At 51.1% G+C, this 19,256-nt stretch overlaps 1 protein-coding gene across 1 annotated transcript in view; it reads right to left on the bottom strand.

Moving 5' to 3' along the window:
• The window catches only part of NTSR2 (neurotensin receptor 2), a 35,750-nt gene extending 16,713 nt beyond the window's left edge, over positions 1–19,037 (bottom strand). Inside the window, 2 exon segments of the mRNA XM_024737714.1 lie at positions 18,494–18,532; positions 18,701–19,037. Of these exon segments, the coding sequence (XP_024593482.1) occupies positions 18,494–18,532; positions 18,701–19,037 (376 nt within the window).
• Positions 19,038–19,256: the final 219 nt, after the last annotated feature.

Below are 19,256 nucleotides of genomic sequence, written 5' to 3'. Positions count from 1 at the left end.
CTCCCTCCCTCCCCTCGCCTCCCCTTCCCCTCCCCCTACCCAGAAACACCTTCCCTCCTGCCCTGTGCTCCTCTGAGCCCAACCCCATCAGCACAAACCCATGACTCCCGGCAGGATGAGAACCACATTTCAAGCACCATGTGTGGGATCAGGCTGACCCTGCTTTGTCACTTCCCGCCTTGTGACACAAGACCAGCTCTTCACGCTCCTTATTTCGCTTGCATAACCTTAGATGCAAAATACGTACCAGAAAGCAGCTTCCTGGTGTGTGCGGGGCATTCAAATCCAGTGAGTGGTCGCGATGCTGCTGCTGAGCATGATGGAGGTGACTGGGGCCCACTGGGGAAGGGAGGCCACCGACCCCAGCCTTCCTGACTCCCCGAGGGGTGCCCGGGCACGGAGAGAACGGATTCCCCGTAGCTTTTGTGGGACGCACAGGGAAGAAAGTGAATAGAAAGTGAAGAAATGATCTGCACAGCTTTTTTTGCAAGGTTCCCAGCATGTGAGGTGGTCCCTCCCTTAAATCCCCTCCTCCCCTCAAATTCCCTCTAGAGACAGCACTCGTGGGTTTGAATCCCAGTTCTGTCCTCTGTTGCTGTGACCTTGGGGAAGTTAGTCAATCTCTGAGTCTCACTCCTGATCCCTCAGAGCTGGTGAGGAGAGAATGGCCAGTCCCCGGCCAGCAGGGGTCACGCCCCCTCACCGGGTGTCCTTCTCAAAAAGTCTAGAGAAACTGGCATCTGTGGGAAAAGTCTGCATCCTTCAGGGAGCGGGAGGTGTCCCAGTGTTGTTTTCTTAGCCAGTCCCAGGTGGGAGAGGATTTGCAATTCAGCACCCGGCTCTTTCCTAAGCCTTGTGACTTGGCGAGGCTCCTGGGTGTAAAGAGAAGCCGCCTGCTCTGGGCTCAGTGTCGCCAGCCCAGCCTCCCAGCTCCTGAAATTAGCCGCTGCAGACACTGCTCTCCGGGCACTGGGTGAGGAGGCGGCTGGCATCCCTCGGCCCGGCCATGGAGGAACAGGACCGTGCCTGCGGCTCCACCTGGGAGCCCTCACAGGGCAAGAGCCCCCCGGACTCACCTTGGTCATGGGTAAGGGCCAGGGCGTGGCCGCTTGCAAACCACATCCCCTCCTCCCGCAGCTGAGGAGCGCTGATGGGACCTGTGGGTCTCATTGGGGATCTGTGCATTCCTACTTCTTCAAATGAGTGACAGGACCAGCTGCTGCCCACGGGCCCCTGCTATGGAGGCTGCATTTATAGAAGAGGGTTTAGAACTTATTCAAGAAGTGAAGGCTTTTTTCTTTGCCTTGGATGGAGAGAAATAGTGATTGCTTTGAGCCTCAAGATAGGGCGTTATTTGAGGGCTCCCGCTCGCCAGGCACAGTGCTGGGACCTCTTGTTGCCGTCTGTGTCTGCATGCGGGAGAGGAGGGAGGCCCTGAGTGTTGAAGTTACTGGACCGACACGGTCATTTAAGCTGGTTGTCTCAGAGAGTGTGATGTGTGTGCTATGAGTGCCCCTGGACTCCAAGGCCGGTGGCTGCACCGTCCTGCCTTTTCTGGATCTCATCCTAGATGCCAAGGCTTTGTTCAAAGGTAGTTATTTTCATTTAAAGCCCCAAAGCAAGAGCAGAGGGTGCTCAGATAACCCCAAGTGGAAGTGGGGACCGAGGACGGAGCCTGGGCTAGAGTCAGGCCTTGTCCTTTCTTCCGAAGGCTGGAGGTTTGGCTGCAGTGAAGACAGGGTGTTAATCTCCCACCCCGAACGGCATCTAGGACACCTGTGATGTTCCTCAGCTGCAGAGGCTGGGCCGGCACTGGAGGGTTCCACACGCCCTGCAGGCAGAGAGAGCCTGGGGCCTTCTGCTCCCTACGGAGAAGAGGGTGAGGGTGTGGTGTGCGCGGGGCAGACAGAGCCTCCCGGCTGCCGGTTCCCCAAAGCACCTGTCGCTTGCACTTTAGGCATGTTCCCCCCGCGGCGCGGCTCCTTTCCCTGCAGGGGCGAGGGACCTTGCTGTTGGCGCTCGGGTCAAAATGCCGGGGGCCGGGCGCGGGGGGCCGAGAGAGAAAGAGTGTCTGGACTCTGCTCCCACCATTTGCCGCCTGGCCCTTTGGGCCGGTGTTTCCTGGGTGGACAGATGCTTGCAGAGGAGACTGGTCAACATGCCTCCCTCTGCAGGCTGAGGACGGGAATGGGGCCTCCCCCAGCAGCGCTGTGCAGATCAGTGGCACCCGCGCTCGGGCTAAAGGGACGGTTTTGTGGTTAGTTGGGATTAAGATGGCTGTGTCTCATTTCCATTCCTGGAATGTCTCTCTTGGACAGAGCAGCCCCCTGCTGCCTGAGAAGCGCCCCTACTTCTCCCTCGTGGGGAGCGCTCTCAGAAACCTCTCCCAGGCCCACTCTGGGACCGAGTCGCCCCGGCCTTGGGATGCAAGTTTTATTATTGTGGGTATCTCTCTTGTGCAGCCCAGGCCGACACTGTCATTCCCATTTGACAGCCGAGCCCGCCGCAGCTTGGGGGCCGGCGGAGGACGGAGACAGGATGGCAGCCCCGCCTGTCTGTCATCCCTGGTACCCAAGGCCGCTGTGATCCGAGGAAGCTCTGACGATATCTGCTTTCTGCTTATGTCTTTGGATTATCAGTTATTTTTCCTGGTTATAAAAGTATGTTTATTACAGAAGATTTAGAATCTACAGCAAAGTGTAAATAAGATAGTAAAATGCCAGTCATCTCACCCCTCGGGAGGTAGTCTGGGAACTTTGTAAACAGAGGTCGTGCTTCATTTCCCTGAAGGCTCATTATAGTTAAGCCACAGAAAGGATGTCAAAGCCTCTGGTCCCTTTTTATTTCAACCCTTACACCGCCCTGTGTGCTTGATTCTAAAATCCTCAAAGGCCCCCTTGGCTGTCCCACTGTGGCCTGGATCCCCTGCTGCGTGGCGCCTGTGACTGTCCTCCCTGGGAGAGGCAGGCATCCATGGCAGGAGCGGGTGAAGGGCGGGTGGGTTGCTGGACCCCGCTGGCTCCTGCGGGGTGTCCACCCCTGGGTGCGGGGTCTAAATGGGCCTGGGAACTTGGGCTTGGCTCGGGCTGATGCCCACGTCTGGGAGATTCTGACCTGCTGTGCTGAAGGGTGTCTGCAGGGCGGGGAGCCTGGGAGCCTAACTGGGCTCCAGTGAGAGAGCTGGTCTCCTTCCACTGCTGGGGGCTGGGTCCAGCCCTGGGAGGACAAAGGAGGGCCAGGTCCAGAGTCGGGCTTCAGCAAAGCAGAACCGGAACACAAAGCAAGAAATGAAGGCAGATGCCGAGATGGACAGACTGCCATGCAGGAACGCTTAGGAGGAGGCTGCAAGCGAGCTGGCCAAGCAGGATGGGAGAGGCGGGAGCCACAGCTGCTGTGGCCAGGAGCCCGGGCTGGGCTGGCTGCTTGTGGGAAGGGGAAAAGTGGCTCGGCCACCATGGGGCACCTTCATTCCTGGGGCTGGGAAAGGGCAGCTGGCAGCTGAGCCCTCAGAGGCACCTGTTAAGTTGGCACCAGCTACCTGAACATTGGCCACGACCCTTCCCAGAGACTGTGGGCGTGATCTCCAGGCCCTGAGTGTGTGCAGAGCCCCAGGGGGCACAGAGATGGGTGAGACCTAGTCTCTACCCGCAAGAGGTCCAGGCGGAATTTGAGTGGGTGGGTCTGCACCGAGCCAGCTGCCAAGTTCATGGGGACACAGATCAGGAGGAATTCCTACTGGCAGGGCTGGAGAAGGCGTCTTTGAGAAGCTGACGTTGGAACCAGGCCTTGGCGAAGGGTAGGATTTCAATAAACAGAGCACACGGTGGGTGGAGTCTTCTAAGCCAAGGGTTCAGCCTGAGTGAAGGCTGGGCTTTGCCAGCACAGGGCGTTCCCCTAAAGCTAAGTCTGAAGGTTTTGTTCCTCAGGCCATTTGGGATTTTATTTCTTCTTAGCCGGGGCGTGCGTGGTGACATTCATCTTGGTCAGGTACCCAGCCTGTGAAAGAAAGCACACAGTCACGGGCCAAATATGCGGGACCCAGCGTGAATCTGGGGGTGGGGGAGGCGGGAGCCATGGGGCTCGAGCGCTAGTTTTGCCACTTACAAGTTTTGATTAACTGGAGCCTTAGTCTCCTCATCTGTAAAATGGGGCTTACAATACCTAATAATATAATAATCACAGGTATTGGGTAAATGGTAGCTATTATTCATAATAGCACCTAAACCCGAAAAAACGATAGCTTGTTACAGGTTGGACTGTAAATATCACAGTGAAGAGAAATCAAATCATTCACATTTGGACCATGGGTCTTAGCACTGTCAGGAGGAAATGCACAAATCCAGACCCCTGTGTCCACTAATGCAGAGAATTCTGAGGGAGTCTTTGTCCAGACATTTTGGCTCAGCATTCAAGGCCTCTCAAAAAGCTGGCCTCACCTTCCTGCTCTTGGTTCTCTTTCTCCTACCATGACCTTGTGCTGTACAGCGAGAGCCTTTCGTCAGAGGCGCTGAGCCAGTCGGGTTAGCTGGGTCTCCAGGGAGGTGGCCGTCAGGACCCCAGACCCATCCTGCCACCTCCAGCCCCTGAGACTTGGGCAGGGGCTGGAATTTGGGCCTCAACTGCTCAGAGCACATGTTTGCTACCTAAATTCCTTTGGCAAAGCTGACCGGAAGCCTGGACAGAAACCAGGTGATACCCTCCTGGACTCCTTTCTTCAGGGACCTCGGGGGCCTGCACCCCTGACTGTGGTGAGGGCATGGAAAGACAGACTCAGGGAAAGGGTCCACCTTTCCCTAGACCCCCAGCCGACTTGAAACACCTGTTTGCCCACCTGGTCCAGGGAGGCTCCCAAGAGGCTACTGTCTGGGATCAGCCTGAAACCACCAGCCCCCTGGGTGTGTGTGCATGGGGAGGCGGAGACAGAAAAACTTGGAAGCCGTCCCCACGCACCCTCGCTCTCCGGGAAGCGGAGCTTTGGCTTCTTTGCTCCTTCTCTCGGTGTCCTGGGCCCACCCGATCCCCCTTCAAGTGAAGTCACAGGGGAGGACTGGAGCGCCCCCTGGAGGCGGTACTCTGCCACTACACACAGGAGAACCACCACGGCCTCCTAACATAACCATGAGGCAGATGGAACTTTAACTAGGGTCAGAAACTTAGGATGAACACGGAAACTCAATGCAGCAAAATCAGTGATTACTGGGTCCAATTTGAATTCCTCGCCATTACGTTTGTTTGTGATTTAACTCCTTGCGTCAAACTGCTTTATTTATTTGGCCGTGCCGCGTGGTTTGCAGGATTTTGCTCCCCGGCCAGGGATTGAACCCAGCCCCTCGGGCAGTGAAAGCGCGGAGTCCTAACCACTGGACCACCAGGGAATTCCCAGCAGCAAACTGTTGTTGGAATACATTCTGCATCTTACCCAGAGGTTCCTTCCTTCTCAACTGATCCCAGACCTACTCATCCTTTAAGGCCCGGCTCCCATGTCACCACCTCTGTAACATTTCAGTTAGTGTTTATGGTTGAGGGACCCCTCCCTCGTGTCAAGTAACGCGTCAATTTTCTCGGCTTCATGTTCTGGATGTTTCTGATGGAAAGAGATTTTGTTTCCCTTTATGGAATTGGAGTGCAGGGGACCCTGCCTTTAAACTCGGACTCCAGCTGGCACCCCTCCCCCACCGCCTGTTCTGTTCTCATACTTATTTACAGCCTCTTCTCTCCCGTTGAGCGGTGAGCTCCAAGTGAAGCGAGGGTGTCTCCATCTTGGCATCGCCACCCCTCCTAACACGGCTGCCTCTGCCTGGGTCAGTCGGATTTACACCTATTGTCCTGATGTAATTACTTGTAGCCTTTGGCTCTGGAATGGGGTCATCACTCTACCTGGCCCACACCTGTAAGTCCACACCTGTGCCTGGCTTTGGGGCCATCCGCTCACCTGCAGCTTGTTCCCAAAGGTCTTTTCTCACTGCCACTTAGGGGTCCTAGTCATCTCCCCGACCCCTCCGGTCAGGGCTAGAGTGGATGGAGGGCTTTGTGCGGTAGCACTGTGTTTCACACAGATTAGGATCTAGCGTTAGTGCAAGGGGCAGATTTTGTGTGGGGTCCAGTTCCCTGCCGATGCTGGCCCCTGCAGACACCATGCCTTGCCATGTTAGCAGAAAAACTAAGGGAATAGATTAAATAGCTTCTCTGCTGGGGCTCAACGCCCAGCTCTCCGCCTTGCTAGCTGGTGACTGACCTTTCGTAGACGGCTTTCCTTGTGTGCGAAAAGGATTTTGTGAGAACTCAATGAGTTAAAAGCCATAAAGCACTTAGTGTGCATATAATGAGTGCTGGTTCTTATTAAATCCAGCACAGGCCCTGTTTCCCACAGCCTTAAAGCAGATTTCCATTCCCTCTCTTAAGCCTTGCATGATTGGCCTTTTTGTCACCAGGTGACCTCTCTCCTGGAACGCTATACTCACGTGATGTGCGATGTTCGCCCCCTAAGACCCTCCTGGGAAGTGAGACAGTGAGGAAAGAGCAGATCTTCATCTTCTATCCCATTCCTCTCTGGAAAACAGCAAGAGAAATTGTCATGCATGGTTGAACATATTATTTTTTGTTCTCCCCCTCTCTATTTTGCCAAAAGTATAATTAATTGAATGCATTTACATTAAAAGTATGAACATGATGAGGGCTCCACTCTTTGCCAATACTAAGTTTTGTTGTACATGTATACGTGCTATTGAGAAGCCAAATGCCGAGGTGCCCTAGAGCTGTGGACCCAGGGTCTCAGAACCAGGGCTGAGGGCCCAGCTTTCCAAATGACTAGTTACCTGACCTTGGACAAGGTCATGTCTCTGAGAGGCTCAGTTTCTCTGCCTGGTGCCGGGAGGCTCAGATGAGTTATGTGAGTTGAAGCACTTCGCAAACTGTAGGGCTCCCTAGAGATGCAGTTGAACTCGTGGGTATCCGCTCTGCCTGCTCTAGGCCCTGCGGGGCTGCAGAAGAAGGGAACGTGCTCTCGAATTGAAATGATAGCCGGGGAGCCAAGAACTACGAGAGATGATGTCTATCATGTAACACGCATCACGTCTAATTTTGTGTTCTCGTATTTTAAAATGTCAGATTATGTGGCAGAAAGCTGGCTAGTTATGCTTTGAACGGTGAGGTCTGGAGCCCGAGGACCGTCACGTTCAGAGATGGAAACGCTTGGAGTGAGGCAGCTCAGGAAGTCGGCTTTTTGTGGCAGGTGGGCCTGGAGCTGAACCTGAGGGCTGGGAAGGGGGGCTGAGAAGGGAGAAAGAGAGAAAAGAGGCCTGGAGCAGCTTTTGATTTGGAGAGCTGCAGGTGCGCACTTCCTGGCCCCTGACCCTCACCCCCCGGACTCCGCAGAGGAGAGAAGGCGGAGGCGAGGCTGCCCCTGCACCTGCAGTGCCTCCCCTTTTCCCACCTCCGCCAACTTGCTCTTAGCCTCTCTGATCCTCGGGCTCTTCATCTTTACAACGGGGCTAATAAACCGCCTTGGCTAGCTTACTGTGAAGGTAAATGGGTTGAGGTTTGTAGAGCCTTATTTTATTTTTCTCTTAGCAGCTGCATGAAAAATGCAGTAGAAGGAGCTGTGGGAAAAGTATAACTTCACTGAAAATTCAACGTGAACTGTAAAGTTCGTGAACCACAGGCTGCTGTCATGCCAGTTCTCTCTGATCCAGGAGGTGGCCCTGGATCTGGGCTGGCTTCTGGAGCTGGAAACCCACCCTTTTTCAGTGTCAAGAATGATCCCCACGTGAGCAGGCACGTCTGGGGAGCATGGGCCAGCCAGGGGCATGTGGGCATCTTGTCTTTTTTTCAAGGAAGAAGCACTGTGACCCAGAGCTGGAGGGTTGGGAGGTGTTGGAGATGAACGGCTGATGGTGCCAAAGGCTTCAGTGATTCACAGTGGAAATACAGACTAGGGCAATGTTGTGTGACGTATGCGTCGATGTGACCTTTACTTGGGAAAGACTACTGTTTATCCTGAGAGAATGCGCTTCCCACTTTGGGGAGGTTTAAGTATCTTTCCTTTATGAGATGATTATTATAGTAGATACCTTCCTTCCTTCCTTCCTTCCTTCCTTCCTTTCTTAAGATAAAGAGTTGACAGTTCTATGTCACTGATCACCCATGCTCCTCCAAACAAAAGTAATAAAAGATTCCTGTCTCTTTATTCATTTATTCATTCTAGTAATAAATACTCATTAAGTTTCTATTATGTGGCAGACATCTTTCTAGGCACTGGAGATGAAGCAGCAGATAAAAGGGCCGAATATCCCTGCCCCGCTAGAGCTTACATTCTAGGTGGAGGAGAAAAGAATGAGCAAATAAAAAGTAAACTATATGCCAGATGGAGAGCGGGGTTATAAAATACAGTAGGGAGCATAAGATGGGAGGACGACGAGCTTTCAGTTGGAGAGGTCAGGGCAGATCTCCCTGAGAAGGTGAGAGTTGAGCACTCCCCTAGTAGAGAACCTGGGGGAAGGGTTGCCACTGTCAGTCATCCACTGATCCTTCAAGGCCTTGTCCAAGTGCAGCCTTTGCCTGGAAACCCAGCTGCAAGTGATGCCTCCATCCTCAAGCCCCATCCTCTTTTTGGAACTTGGCACACACGGTCTTTCATTGTAGTTGTTCCAAGACTGGTCCCTGGCACACAGCAAGTGCTTGGTACCTGCTGAGGAACAGGTGAATGAATGAAATGACAAAGTGAGAACCCCCAGGTCTTTATCACTTGATGGCGAGCTTTTGACTGGTCTGGTCTTCATTTACGCACTGAGGCTCCCGGATCCCACTGCTAGCACTTACTGTGCGATCACCCACAGCCCTGCCCTGGGTGGATGGGATGCACTTGGAGAGGAGGGAACCAGGGAGTAGGTGGGCCCTAGAAGCAATTGAGAGATGGCTCTGTAGGGACTTCCCTGGCGGTCCAGCGGTTCAGACTCTGTGCTTCCACTGCAGGGGGCGCGGGTTCGATCCCTGGTCGGGGAACAAGGATCCCTGCGAGCCACGCGACACAGCCCCCCCCCAAAAAAGAAAAGAAATCTCCGAGGTTGCTCTGTAGGCCCAAGGGTGAAACTGGGGGCAAAGACCAGAATGTCAGGAAGGAAAGACTCTGGGAAAGGAGATGGCTCATAGGAAAGGGTGGTACCGGAGGGTCTCGCCCAGGTGAGGTATTCTGGAATGCCTGAAGTTAGTGGATATTGGCTGCTGGACAGAGGCTGTGTGGTGTGTTTTGGGGGGTGAGCTGGCCTGGTTTAAAGGCACAGGACTGGGGTGGATGGCCACCACCTGGGCGCTGTGAGCAGAGCGTATGCTCACCAGAAAGATCATACCCATCCCATGCGAGGGATCTAGAAGATGCCTGCTCCGGTGGTTGGACGCTAGCTTCTGTTGTTATCTGTCCTGTGTGAGATGCCATAAATCCATTCCTTGCAGGGTGTACGGTTGGGATGCGGTCTAACGGTGATGAATCGTCATGAGTCCTTCTGTCAGACAAGAGCCCTGTTTCTCATCTTCCCCCTCCGCCCTGGATGCCCTGGGGGCTGAGCCTTGCTAAGTGCCCAATTGCGGGATTGCTCTGAGACTAGATTCCAGGAATAACTCTCTCCACTTCCTCCCCTAATTCTAAATCCTACTCCATTGCGTGTAGTTTTCAACAGTTGGATTACTTGAGTTTTTTTCCCAAGCTGCTTAGATCCTTTTTGGATTTGTTAAAGGATATAAGCAAACAATAAGCAAAAGTTTAGAATAAAAATACCTAATGTCTTCTTAATTTATCAGGATTGACAGGAAAGCAGGACGTTCTGGGAATGTGACACTCCTAGTTGGTTGGTTCGCCTCTGAACTTTTGAAGAGTTTATTGTCACCAGGATAAAGAGAATGAGAGTCTCTCTCAGTAGGAGGGGAACACAAAGAATTTGAATGTCTGGAGGTCTAGGTTCTAAGCCACAGTGTGGCTTTGAGCAGGCCTGCTGTCACTTTGGAGCCGTGCCTCCGCCCCCATAGGGCCGTCTGCAGACCACAGGAGACCCTGTCTGTGCAGCTACAGGCACAGGAGTGCCCACTCTGCAGAGCTAAGCTCACTATTCCTCAAGCCTTATCAGGTGCCTTTGTAGAATGAGGGTGCGGCAGGGCTGCCATGTAGGGTCCTGCAGTTTGCGGTCCGCACGGAGTGCTGGCTCAAGGGCAACCGGGGGTGGAAAGCCAACCTGCACTCCACTCACCAAGCCTGCTGGACTCTGGGACTGAGGGTGGCTGTGACAGTCGGGAGGAAGGGGCACCTTTTTGAAATCTGTTCATACCAAGAGGTGCTCTTTCTGCACTCTGCACTCCAGAGGGGCCCTGTGTGCCAGCTGTGGCCCGGGGAGTTGGGCCTGACCACGCTTTTCAGCACTTGCATTCCCCGATACGGAACCCTTGCTATCAATGAAAATATCTGCAGATCCCTCCCTGTAAATGAAGTAAAAACGGGGCAACTTGTGAAATGCCAAGATGGCGAGTTTGGTGCCCTCCCTTCTCAAGCGCCCACATCAGCCACCACCTTGTCCCCGCCCTCGCTCTCTTCACCGTCACCCAGGGCTCCATGCAGCATACTCTGAACCCCCTGGAGGGGGAGGTAACCTCCTGTGGTCCGTCCAAGTGGACCATCTTGGAATCACAGCCTGGAATTCTTTGGGGAGCAAAATGGAGCGACAGTCTCTGGACTTCAGATGGGTGCGCTGAGCCCTTCTGTGGAGCCATGGCTGGGGGACCCTGTTTCCATGTCCTGTTACATCCAGCGGGCCCTGCACGTTCCTCCTTTACTCCGTAGAAGTGCAGCCCTTCGTAGGGAGCATCTAACTGCTGTCGTTCGGTGTCCTGGCCCAGAAATGCCCTCTAGAGGGCGCTGTGACACTGGGACCCAGGACAGGGCATACCTGCGGAGGGACCAAGTCCCCTCTGCTCCATACAAGTGCGGGACAAATGAAAACTGAATCAATATACAAAACATTTTGGCCAACAATTAGAGAGTTGTGTTGAAATTCCTGAGTGAATTATTTTTATCTAAGGTGATGTGAACTTCAAAGGAGTTCAAGATAAAGGAAATGGGGACTTGGGCTAGCTAGTGACTTCCCCTGATTTGACCCAGGCAGAAACTTAGTTTATTAATAGACATTTGGCGGACACTTCACGTTTAAAGGTGAAGCAAGATGGGCTCAAGTTTCTAGGTGTTGTCCAATTAGAAATGCCAAACAGGTAAGAGGTCACCAGATGGAAAGAGAAAGAACAGTAAGTCTTACAGGCTGAACACTGAGCGGCCACCTGGTAGAATAGTATTTTTGCAAACATATGAGTTATTCGCAATTTGTGGATAATTTAAAGTGCTTTCAAAGTGATAGATGTCCAGGTTTATTGTTGTTGCTGTTTACTGAGTGCTTTCTGTATGCTAGGCACCCGATGAAGCATTTTTCTTTATGTCTTATCAGTCTTCATAAGTACCATGTGAGTGGATTATTAGCCTCTGTTTACACACAGAGGCGCTTAGAGAGATTACATAAGTGGCCTGAGGTCTCACAACTGGCGGTGAAACCATTATGCCTGCTTCTAAAGACCTGGCTTCTCCACCGGAAATGCTGCCTTTCTGTTTTTCTCTGGAAGCTTTCACAGGAATGAGCTCTTTCACGGGAGCCAGTCTCCCAGCTTCAGGTCTCTGCTCAGCCCTGTTGCTCAGGGTCAGAGATTTGACTCTCCAGCAGGGACCATCTCACTTGAATGACGGTCATTTTTCAGCTGGCCCGGGTGCTCCTTGCCTCTTCCTGGGGTGACCTGGTGGCAGAGCAGTGGAGGTGGGGTTAGCAGGAGAGACACTGTTCTCCATGGCTCCGCCCCTGGGAGATTTTTTTGGTTGAGAGAACATTTCTTGGTATATGGGCTTCTCGAATGTTAGATGGGAGATTTTTTTGGGAGATTTTTTTGGTTGAGAGAACACTTCTTGGTATATTTTTTTGGGAGATTTTTTTGGTTGAGAGAACACTTCTTGGTATATGGGCTTCTCGAATGTTAGATGGGAAGGGAAGGGCCTTGCTGGCTGTCACCTAATCTAGTCTTACACTCACAGCTGGCCTCATGGGACTCCTGTCGTCACTACCAGTCCTGGACATCAGACTCACGGGGTTTCCAAATAATACAGAATCAGAATCTGTGGGGTTTAGCTCTCCGTGTCTCTGTTTTCTTAGAAGCCCCCCCAGTGATCCAGGCATTGAAACACAATTCTGGTCATGCTGAGCTCTCAAGTTTTCCCCAAATCCACCCCCTCCACACCTCTGCCCCCTGTTCACGAAGTTCCCTCCCTCCCTCTTTGTTCAGCGAGCTCTTACTTGCCCTGCAAAACCCAATTCCTGGATCACTTTCTTAGTGAAACTTCTTGTCTACCCTTGGAGAGCAAATGAATTCCACCTTCCTCTGGTGCTGGTTGTACTTTGTATCCATCAGTCTAGAGCTGACTTCATTGTATCAGTTAGTTCTGCAGTCTTGTTTCCCTACTGGATGGTGAGCTTCTTGAGGACAGAAACTCTGCTGTGTTTCTCTGGTTTCCTGGCACCTGACAGGATCTGGGGGAGAGAAGCAGCTCCGAGAATGGAAGTGGGAGGTGGGGCAGCTTGTGGCCTCTCCCGTTGCGGAGCACAGGCCCCAGATGCGCAGGCTCAGCGGCCATGACTCACGGGCCCAGCCGCTCCGCAGCGTGTGGGATCCTCCCGGACCGGGGCACGAACCCGTGTCCCCTGCATCGGCAGGCGGACTCCCAACCACTGCGCCACCAGGGAAGCCCAACATTCACCTTTTTGTAAGGTTAACCCTTGCCTCCAGCTGGACCTCCTGTGCTACCCAGAATCAGTCTTGTATGTATATTTAATAAAATGAATCTTATTATTAAAACATATATAGTTAACCCTTGAACAAGACAGGTTTGAACTCTGCGGGTCCATTTATGTGAGGGTTTTTTCAATAAATACATACTACTATGTGATCCTCGGTTGGCTGAATCTGCCCATGCAGAACCGCAGATGCAGAACCACAGATGCAGAAGGCCAGGTGCAAAGTTCTATGTGAGTTTTCGACAGCACGGGGGTCAGTGGCCTTAAGCCCTGCATTGTTCAAGGGTCAGCTGTATTAATAAAATCAATATAGTTAACTAAGAAAAAAAAATATATCTAACAAAATATTAAATATATCTATATTTATTTAATTATAAATATATTTAAGATGTATTTGTGCATTAAATATATAGGATTAAGTATAATAAATGTATAAATATATGATGTATATATTAAATATAAGATGTATAATATTTTTATATTATTTATATTATATATAAATAATATATTATTTATATATAATAATATATTAATAAATACAATAAATTTATGATAAATAAAAATATAAATACATAATAAAAATATAATAAATTTTATTATAAATATATGATATATAATTTTTATATTATTTATATTATATATATATATTTTTTAGAGTGACTATGTCTTTTTTCCAAGGTATGTAAACAGAGTTCACGACCCTGCTTCGTCTTTTCTTCTCCAGACTAGATATGCTCAGTTCCTTCCACTGGCTCTTTGTTGTGAGACATGATTTCTGATTCTGTTGACACCCACTTGGACTCTTTGGGAAGACCCTAGTTTGCTAGTGTCCTTCTTAAAGTTTTATCTGACCAGTGCAATGTACAATGGCCCCCGTCTCCTTGTTCTAGATCTTATATATCACTTACTGTTTTCTAAGATCAAAGCATTCAGAGCTAACTGCTGATGGCTAAGCCTTCCCTATCTACTAGTTACACAACTGACTTTTTGAGCCTTAGTTTATGTGTCTTAAACGTCATTTCATTGGCTTTAGAGCTGTCAGAGTCCTTTTGTGCTTTAATTGTTATCCAATGTACTGATTTTGTTACCTCTGGAAATCTGACTTACTTGCTTTCCTTTCCACGTTCCTCAGGAATGTTAGTTTAACTAGCTGTACTTATTACTATACTACCTAACCCAAATTATCCAACCTATCTTTTAGGGGCATCATGAAAGATTTTATCAAATGCCTTAGTCAGACCTTTAATACCCTTGTGTGTGTGTGTGTGTGTGTGTGTGTCTGTGTGTGTGCGCGTGCGTGCGCACGCGTGCGTGTATGATACTCTCCTGATCTGCCAACCTAAGTATTCTATGAAAAAGAAAGCATTTTCTTTGCCAGGCTTATTTTTTGTGGATTCTGGTGGCTGCCAGGCTGTCCACGCCCATGGCTTTTTAACACTAAGAATGACTCATTTGGTGGCATGCAGGGTAAAGTCTACATGGTGAACATGCCTTTACTGGGAACATTGACTCACTATGTATCCTAAGGAAACATCAGCATATTCGAAGTAAAAAGTCATAGCCTATTACTCCTGCCAGGATTTTGAACGTTTCCTCTTCCTGTGAAAATGCCGCCAGAAAGGTTGGTCCCACTTCCTTCTTGCTTTGCTCTGGCGTTTACTGACCGTGTGACTTCAGAACGTCCCTCTGCGCTAGAGTGGCTTCATCTGTAAAATGGGTTGCTGTGAGGGTTAAACGATGTAATACATGCTTCCTAAATACCAGAATGACCTGGGAGTTTTGAGAAGGTCCTGAGTTCTCCCGCTAGAGATTTCGACTCAGCAGGTTAGAGTGGGCCTGGAAGAAGGACTGTTAGTGACCTTTCCAGTTGATTCTGCTGAGCAAGCAGGTTTAGATCCCAAGCCGTAGTGTTTGTAAAGTGCTTAGCAAACAGCCAGTGCCCTGCACAGGCCCTCACCCCCTTTCCTTCTCCCATATCCCCTCCTCTCCTTTCCTCCGAGACACCCAGGGCGCTGGTGTTGTCCACTTTGTGTCCCAGAGGAAAACCACAGGAGGAAACTCATTTAAATTGCTCTTCTCCAGATGTTTTCCTTTGATTAAAAATAGAAGAAAGGGCAGTGTTTAGTTCAAAGTTTTCATTTAAATGTTACTGCCACTTACTAGGTCTATCTTCTGTGCCCTTGGGTAAGCCCCACGATACAGAGGTAAATAGGATCCTGGCCCTGAGACCCTGGGATTATATTGCAGCCTGAGAAATTTAAGGCATCGAGACCAGCTAAAGTGGGGGATACATCATCTTTTGGGTCGCGGGCCAGGCCTCCTTATACAGATCATACCCCCGAGGCTTTCTCCGGCTCAAGTCCAGCTGTGAATGGAAGGAAGCTTTGAGGTCATTGTGACAGACAACATGGATCCGGCAGGTGGAGCTAGAGAGTCAGAGACATTGAAGAGCCAGGGAGAGCTGGTCCTTGGGGTCTTGGGAAGGTGAGTTGGGACAGTCGTTTTTGGAAAAGACTATGCACCAGAATCCCTGAGCAACTTGGGGTTTTTTTTTTGTTTGTTTGTTTTTTAAAAAAAGACCACAGAATTCCGAATGCCACCCCTATGGAATCAAATTGCTGGCATTAACAAGTTGCCCACGTGACTCTGATGTGCTGACAGGTTTGGGAAGCACTGATCTAGAGATTCTAGGCTGATCTAAATGTGGTCCAGGCGCTCTGCTGAATGGTCCGGTCAGCAGTCCGAGAGCCCTGTGTTGGTCCTCAGGCCAGCGGCAGCGTCTGCGTCACCTGAGCGCTAATCAGAAGTGCAGACTCGCAGACTCCACCCCAGGCCGGCAGGACCGTAAACTGCCTTCTTAACTAGAGCCCTCTGGCTGGCTCAGAGGCGTATCAGAGTGTGAGAGGTCACCGAGAATGGTGCTTCTTGCTTACCTGGGCACCCAGCCCTGCCATGGGAGCTCCTGGAGGCCGGGTTTGTATTTTGTCCTTGGCGTCTCTCTGAGCCTCAGTTTCCTCATCTTCATTGTATCTTCTTCTCAAGGCTGTTAAGGGAACTGGTGTCGGACTCCCATATTAGACTGTGAAGTCTTTGAGGCAAGAGTTATACCTTTAAAAAATTTCTGCCCGCTCAGTGCCTAGCATTGAGTGAATTGGTCATTTTGGCACACAGGATTATAGAATCCTCAAAACAGAAAAGACTTTGTGGGTTGTATAGAACAAGCGACCCCGCAAACGGATACAAACGTTATGGTGAGGTTGACAGATGTTTCTAGGGTCAGATGCTCTGTTATTGTCACATGAGCTTCCTGCGAGGGTGCACTGCTACAGCTCCTGTTCTCCACGAAGCCTTTCTCCTTCCCATGGCTCATCAGAGCTGACCTCAACTTCCTGTCTTTGTGAAGGTCTGGGCCCTGGACCCTCCGAACTTCTGTGCCATTGAGTGTCAGTACCACTCGTCTGCCCATGAATCCTGGACTGTCTTCCTCGTATGTTCTGGAAGTTACTGTGTTGTCTCACTGTACGTGTCAAGGTCTTGGAGGGTAGGACCAACGTTCTTCGTGCTCCCCACCTACTCCCCAGCCCAATACCTAGCATAGGACTGAGCACATAGCAGTTACGGCTAACTTGCTGAATATCTGTTATTTAAAAAAATATATGAAATCTTTCATAGATATAAAAGTTATGGAGAATAATATAATGAACATCTGTATCCCTACTACTCCTTTAAAAAATAAAAAAAGATTACTACAGGTGAAGTGCTCTATGCACCACTCTCCAATCACGTTCTCACCATCTGTGAATCTCCATGACAGCCCATCATCTGTGACATCATATGGTTTATTTGTTTGATTTTGCTGCCCATCAAATAAGCACCTTAAAACCAAGGCTCAAGGCAGTCATGAGACTATAATTAATTCAATTCCATCACTCCAGAATAATTATTGAGAGCCTATTATACGCCAAGAACTGTGCTAGAAACTTGGGACGCATCAGTGAACAAATCTGACCAAAACCCAAACAAAACAACTAAAAAATAAAGCCTCGCTCTCATGGAGTTCACATCTGGACAATCCATAAACAGTAAGTATACTAAATATGGAAATTATCTAATGTACTAGAGGTTAAAAGTGCAATGGAAAAAAATTAAACAGTACAAGGATCAGAGATTCTGAGATGGAAAGGCAGACTGTGGTCAAGCGTGGCTTGTAGAGAGCGTGATGTCTCAGCAAAGACTTGAAGGGGATGAGGGAGCTGGTCATTTGATTTGGGGGAAAACGTGTTCCTGGTGGAGAGAATAACTAGCGCGAGGACCCTATGGTGGAACCTTTGGGGACCAGGAAGAGGCTGAAATGGAGTGCAAGGTGGGTGGGGCATCAGGAGATGGTCAGGGCTGGGGTGGGGCTGGAGTGGAGGGGGGAGCTTTCAGGGTTTTCCAGGACGTTATGAGGACTTTGGCTTTTGTTTTGGCCATTGCCGGGTCTGAGTTGAGCACAGCAGTGATGTCTTCTGACGTCTGGGCCTGCAGTGTGGAGAGTAGTTTGTAGGATCAGAGAAGCAGGAAGTCCAGCTAGGAGGCCACTGAGAAGACAGGTAAGGGGGTTCCAACTAAGGTGAGAGCAGTGAAGGGGGTGAGAAGTGGCCAGATCCCGGACACATCCCAAAGGCAGAGCCATCGGAATTTCCTGGTGAACTGGATATGGGTGCGAGAGAAGCAGAGAAGGTTGCCCAAGCCCCTGAAAGTCTATAGCTGTCATCACCCAAGATGGGGGCGAAGCTACAGGCAGAGCGGGATGGGGGTCAGTGGCGGTCTGCACGTGCTGAGTTGGAGAATTCTGCTAGATTTCACAATTGGAGATGACGAGTAGGCAGCTGAGTATATGATTCTGGACTTTGGAGAGAAATTGGAGCTGGAGATACACGCTCAGGAGTCACGAGCCTTCTGTGGGTATTTAAAGCCCTGAGACTTGATGAGGTCACCAAGAGAGTCAGTCAGCTCGAGAAGAGGGACAAGGTGGTCCCTGGAGGGCGGAGGAGAGACCTGCAGGAAACCTAGAGCTAACATTGGATCAGGAAGAAAAGACAAGGGCCTTTGGTGTCCTGGAGGTCAGAGAAGGAAGTGTTTCAAGGAAGGGGGAGTGAGAAATTGTGTCAAACGTTGGGGTTTTGTTTTAATTAATTAATTTTATTTTTGGCTGCGTTGGGTCTTCGTTGCTGCGTGCGGGCTTCTCATTGCGGTGGCTTCTCTTGTTGCAGAGCACGGGCTCTAGGCGCGCGGGCTTCAGTAGTTGTGGCTCACGGGCTCAGTAGTTGTGGCTTGCGGGCTCTAGAGCTCAGGCTCAGTAGTTGTGGCGCACAGGCTCAGTTGCTTCGCGGCACGTGGGATCTTCCTGGACCAGGGCTCGAACCCATATCCCCTGCACTGGCAGGCAGATTCTTAACCACTGTGCCACCAGGGAAGCCCTCAAACATTGCTGATGGATCAAAAACATGATTAAGGACTGAGAATGTTGACGGGATTTAGCAACCCGGATGCCGCTGGTGACCCTGACGAGGACAGTTCTGGTGACAGAGTGGGCGAGGCGGGGAGCCCCTGACGCGGGTTTAGGAGAGAACAAGAAGAGGCACCTGAAGAGCACAGCACGAACGACTCTTCAGAGGCATTTGCTGGAAAGGGAAGCGGAAACGGGCAGCAGCCAGCAGGGGAATCAGGTGAAGAGAGGGGCTTTGATAGGCAGTAAACAGGCAAAACAGAGGGAGAGCGTATTTCATGGTTGACTGGGTGGATCAGCGGGGGAGATGGGCAGGTTGGTGATGCGTTAAGAGGGGTTGCACTCCGTCCCTGGTGCGGGGCAGCCTGCTGAGTCCCTAAGGCCTGATGCACAGGCTGGGGCAGGCTGCGGGCCTTCCAGCCAGAGCAGGAGAGGCGGGCGCAAAGCAGCTTCATCCACAGCAGGGCGGCCAGCTCGGCCTGGGCCCAGGGCGCCTCCTCCCGGCCCCGCAGCAAGCCACAGGCCACCAGGGGCTGCTGCTCCGCGCTGTGACGCCCTTGTGCCCCTCTCTCTGCTGCGGGGATTCTTTCCCCCTCTTGGCCTTGAGACCCCCATCCACCTTCACAGCTGAGCTCGGCTGTCACTCCCCTGTGACTCTCCCTGTGTTCCTGCCCCGTCATCACGCTCTTTTACCTGGTTCTCAGGTTAGCAGGCGTTGGTGGTGGGGGCCTGGGACCCCTCAGAACAGGGACCTCCACCCTGTCTCTGGGTACCCAGCCTCTGGCCCAGAGAAAGGCGTTTGTTCCCAAGAGCAGAGCTGCGTCCTAGCTCGAGTGTTTCCCTAGCTCGAGTCCCGAGAAGGTTGCACCCATTTCTGTGGAGCTCTGGCTTATTCCCTC

Source organism: Neophocaena asiaeorientalis, unplaced genomic scaffold (genome assembly GCF_003031525.2).
Source record: "Neophocaena asiaeorientalis asiaeorientalis breed wild unplaced genomic scaffold, Neophocaena_asiaeorientalis_V1.1 scaffold396, whole genome shotgun sequence".
Classification (NCBI taxonomy): domain Eukaryota; kingdom Metazoa; phylum Chordata; class Mammalia; order Artiodactyla; family Phocoenidae; genus Neophocaena; species Neophocaena asiaeorientalis.
The sequence above is the reverse complement of the archived record's forward strand: the minus strand, read 5'-3'. Positions and strand labels throughout refer to the sequence as shown.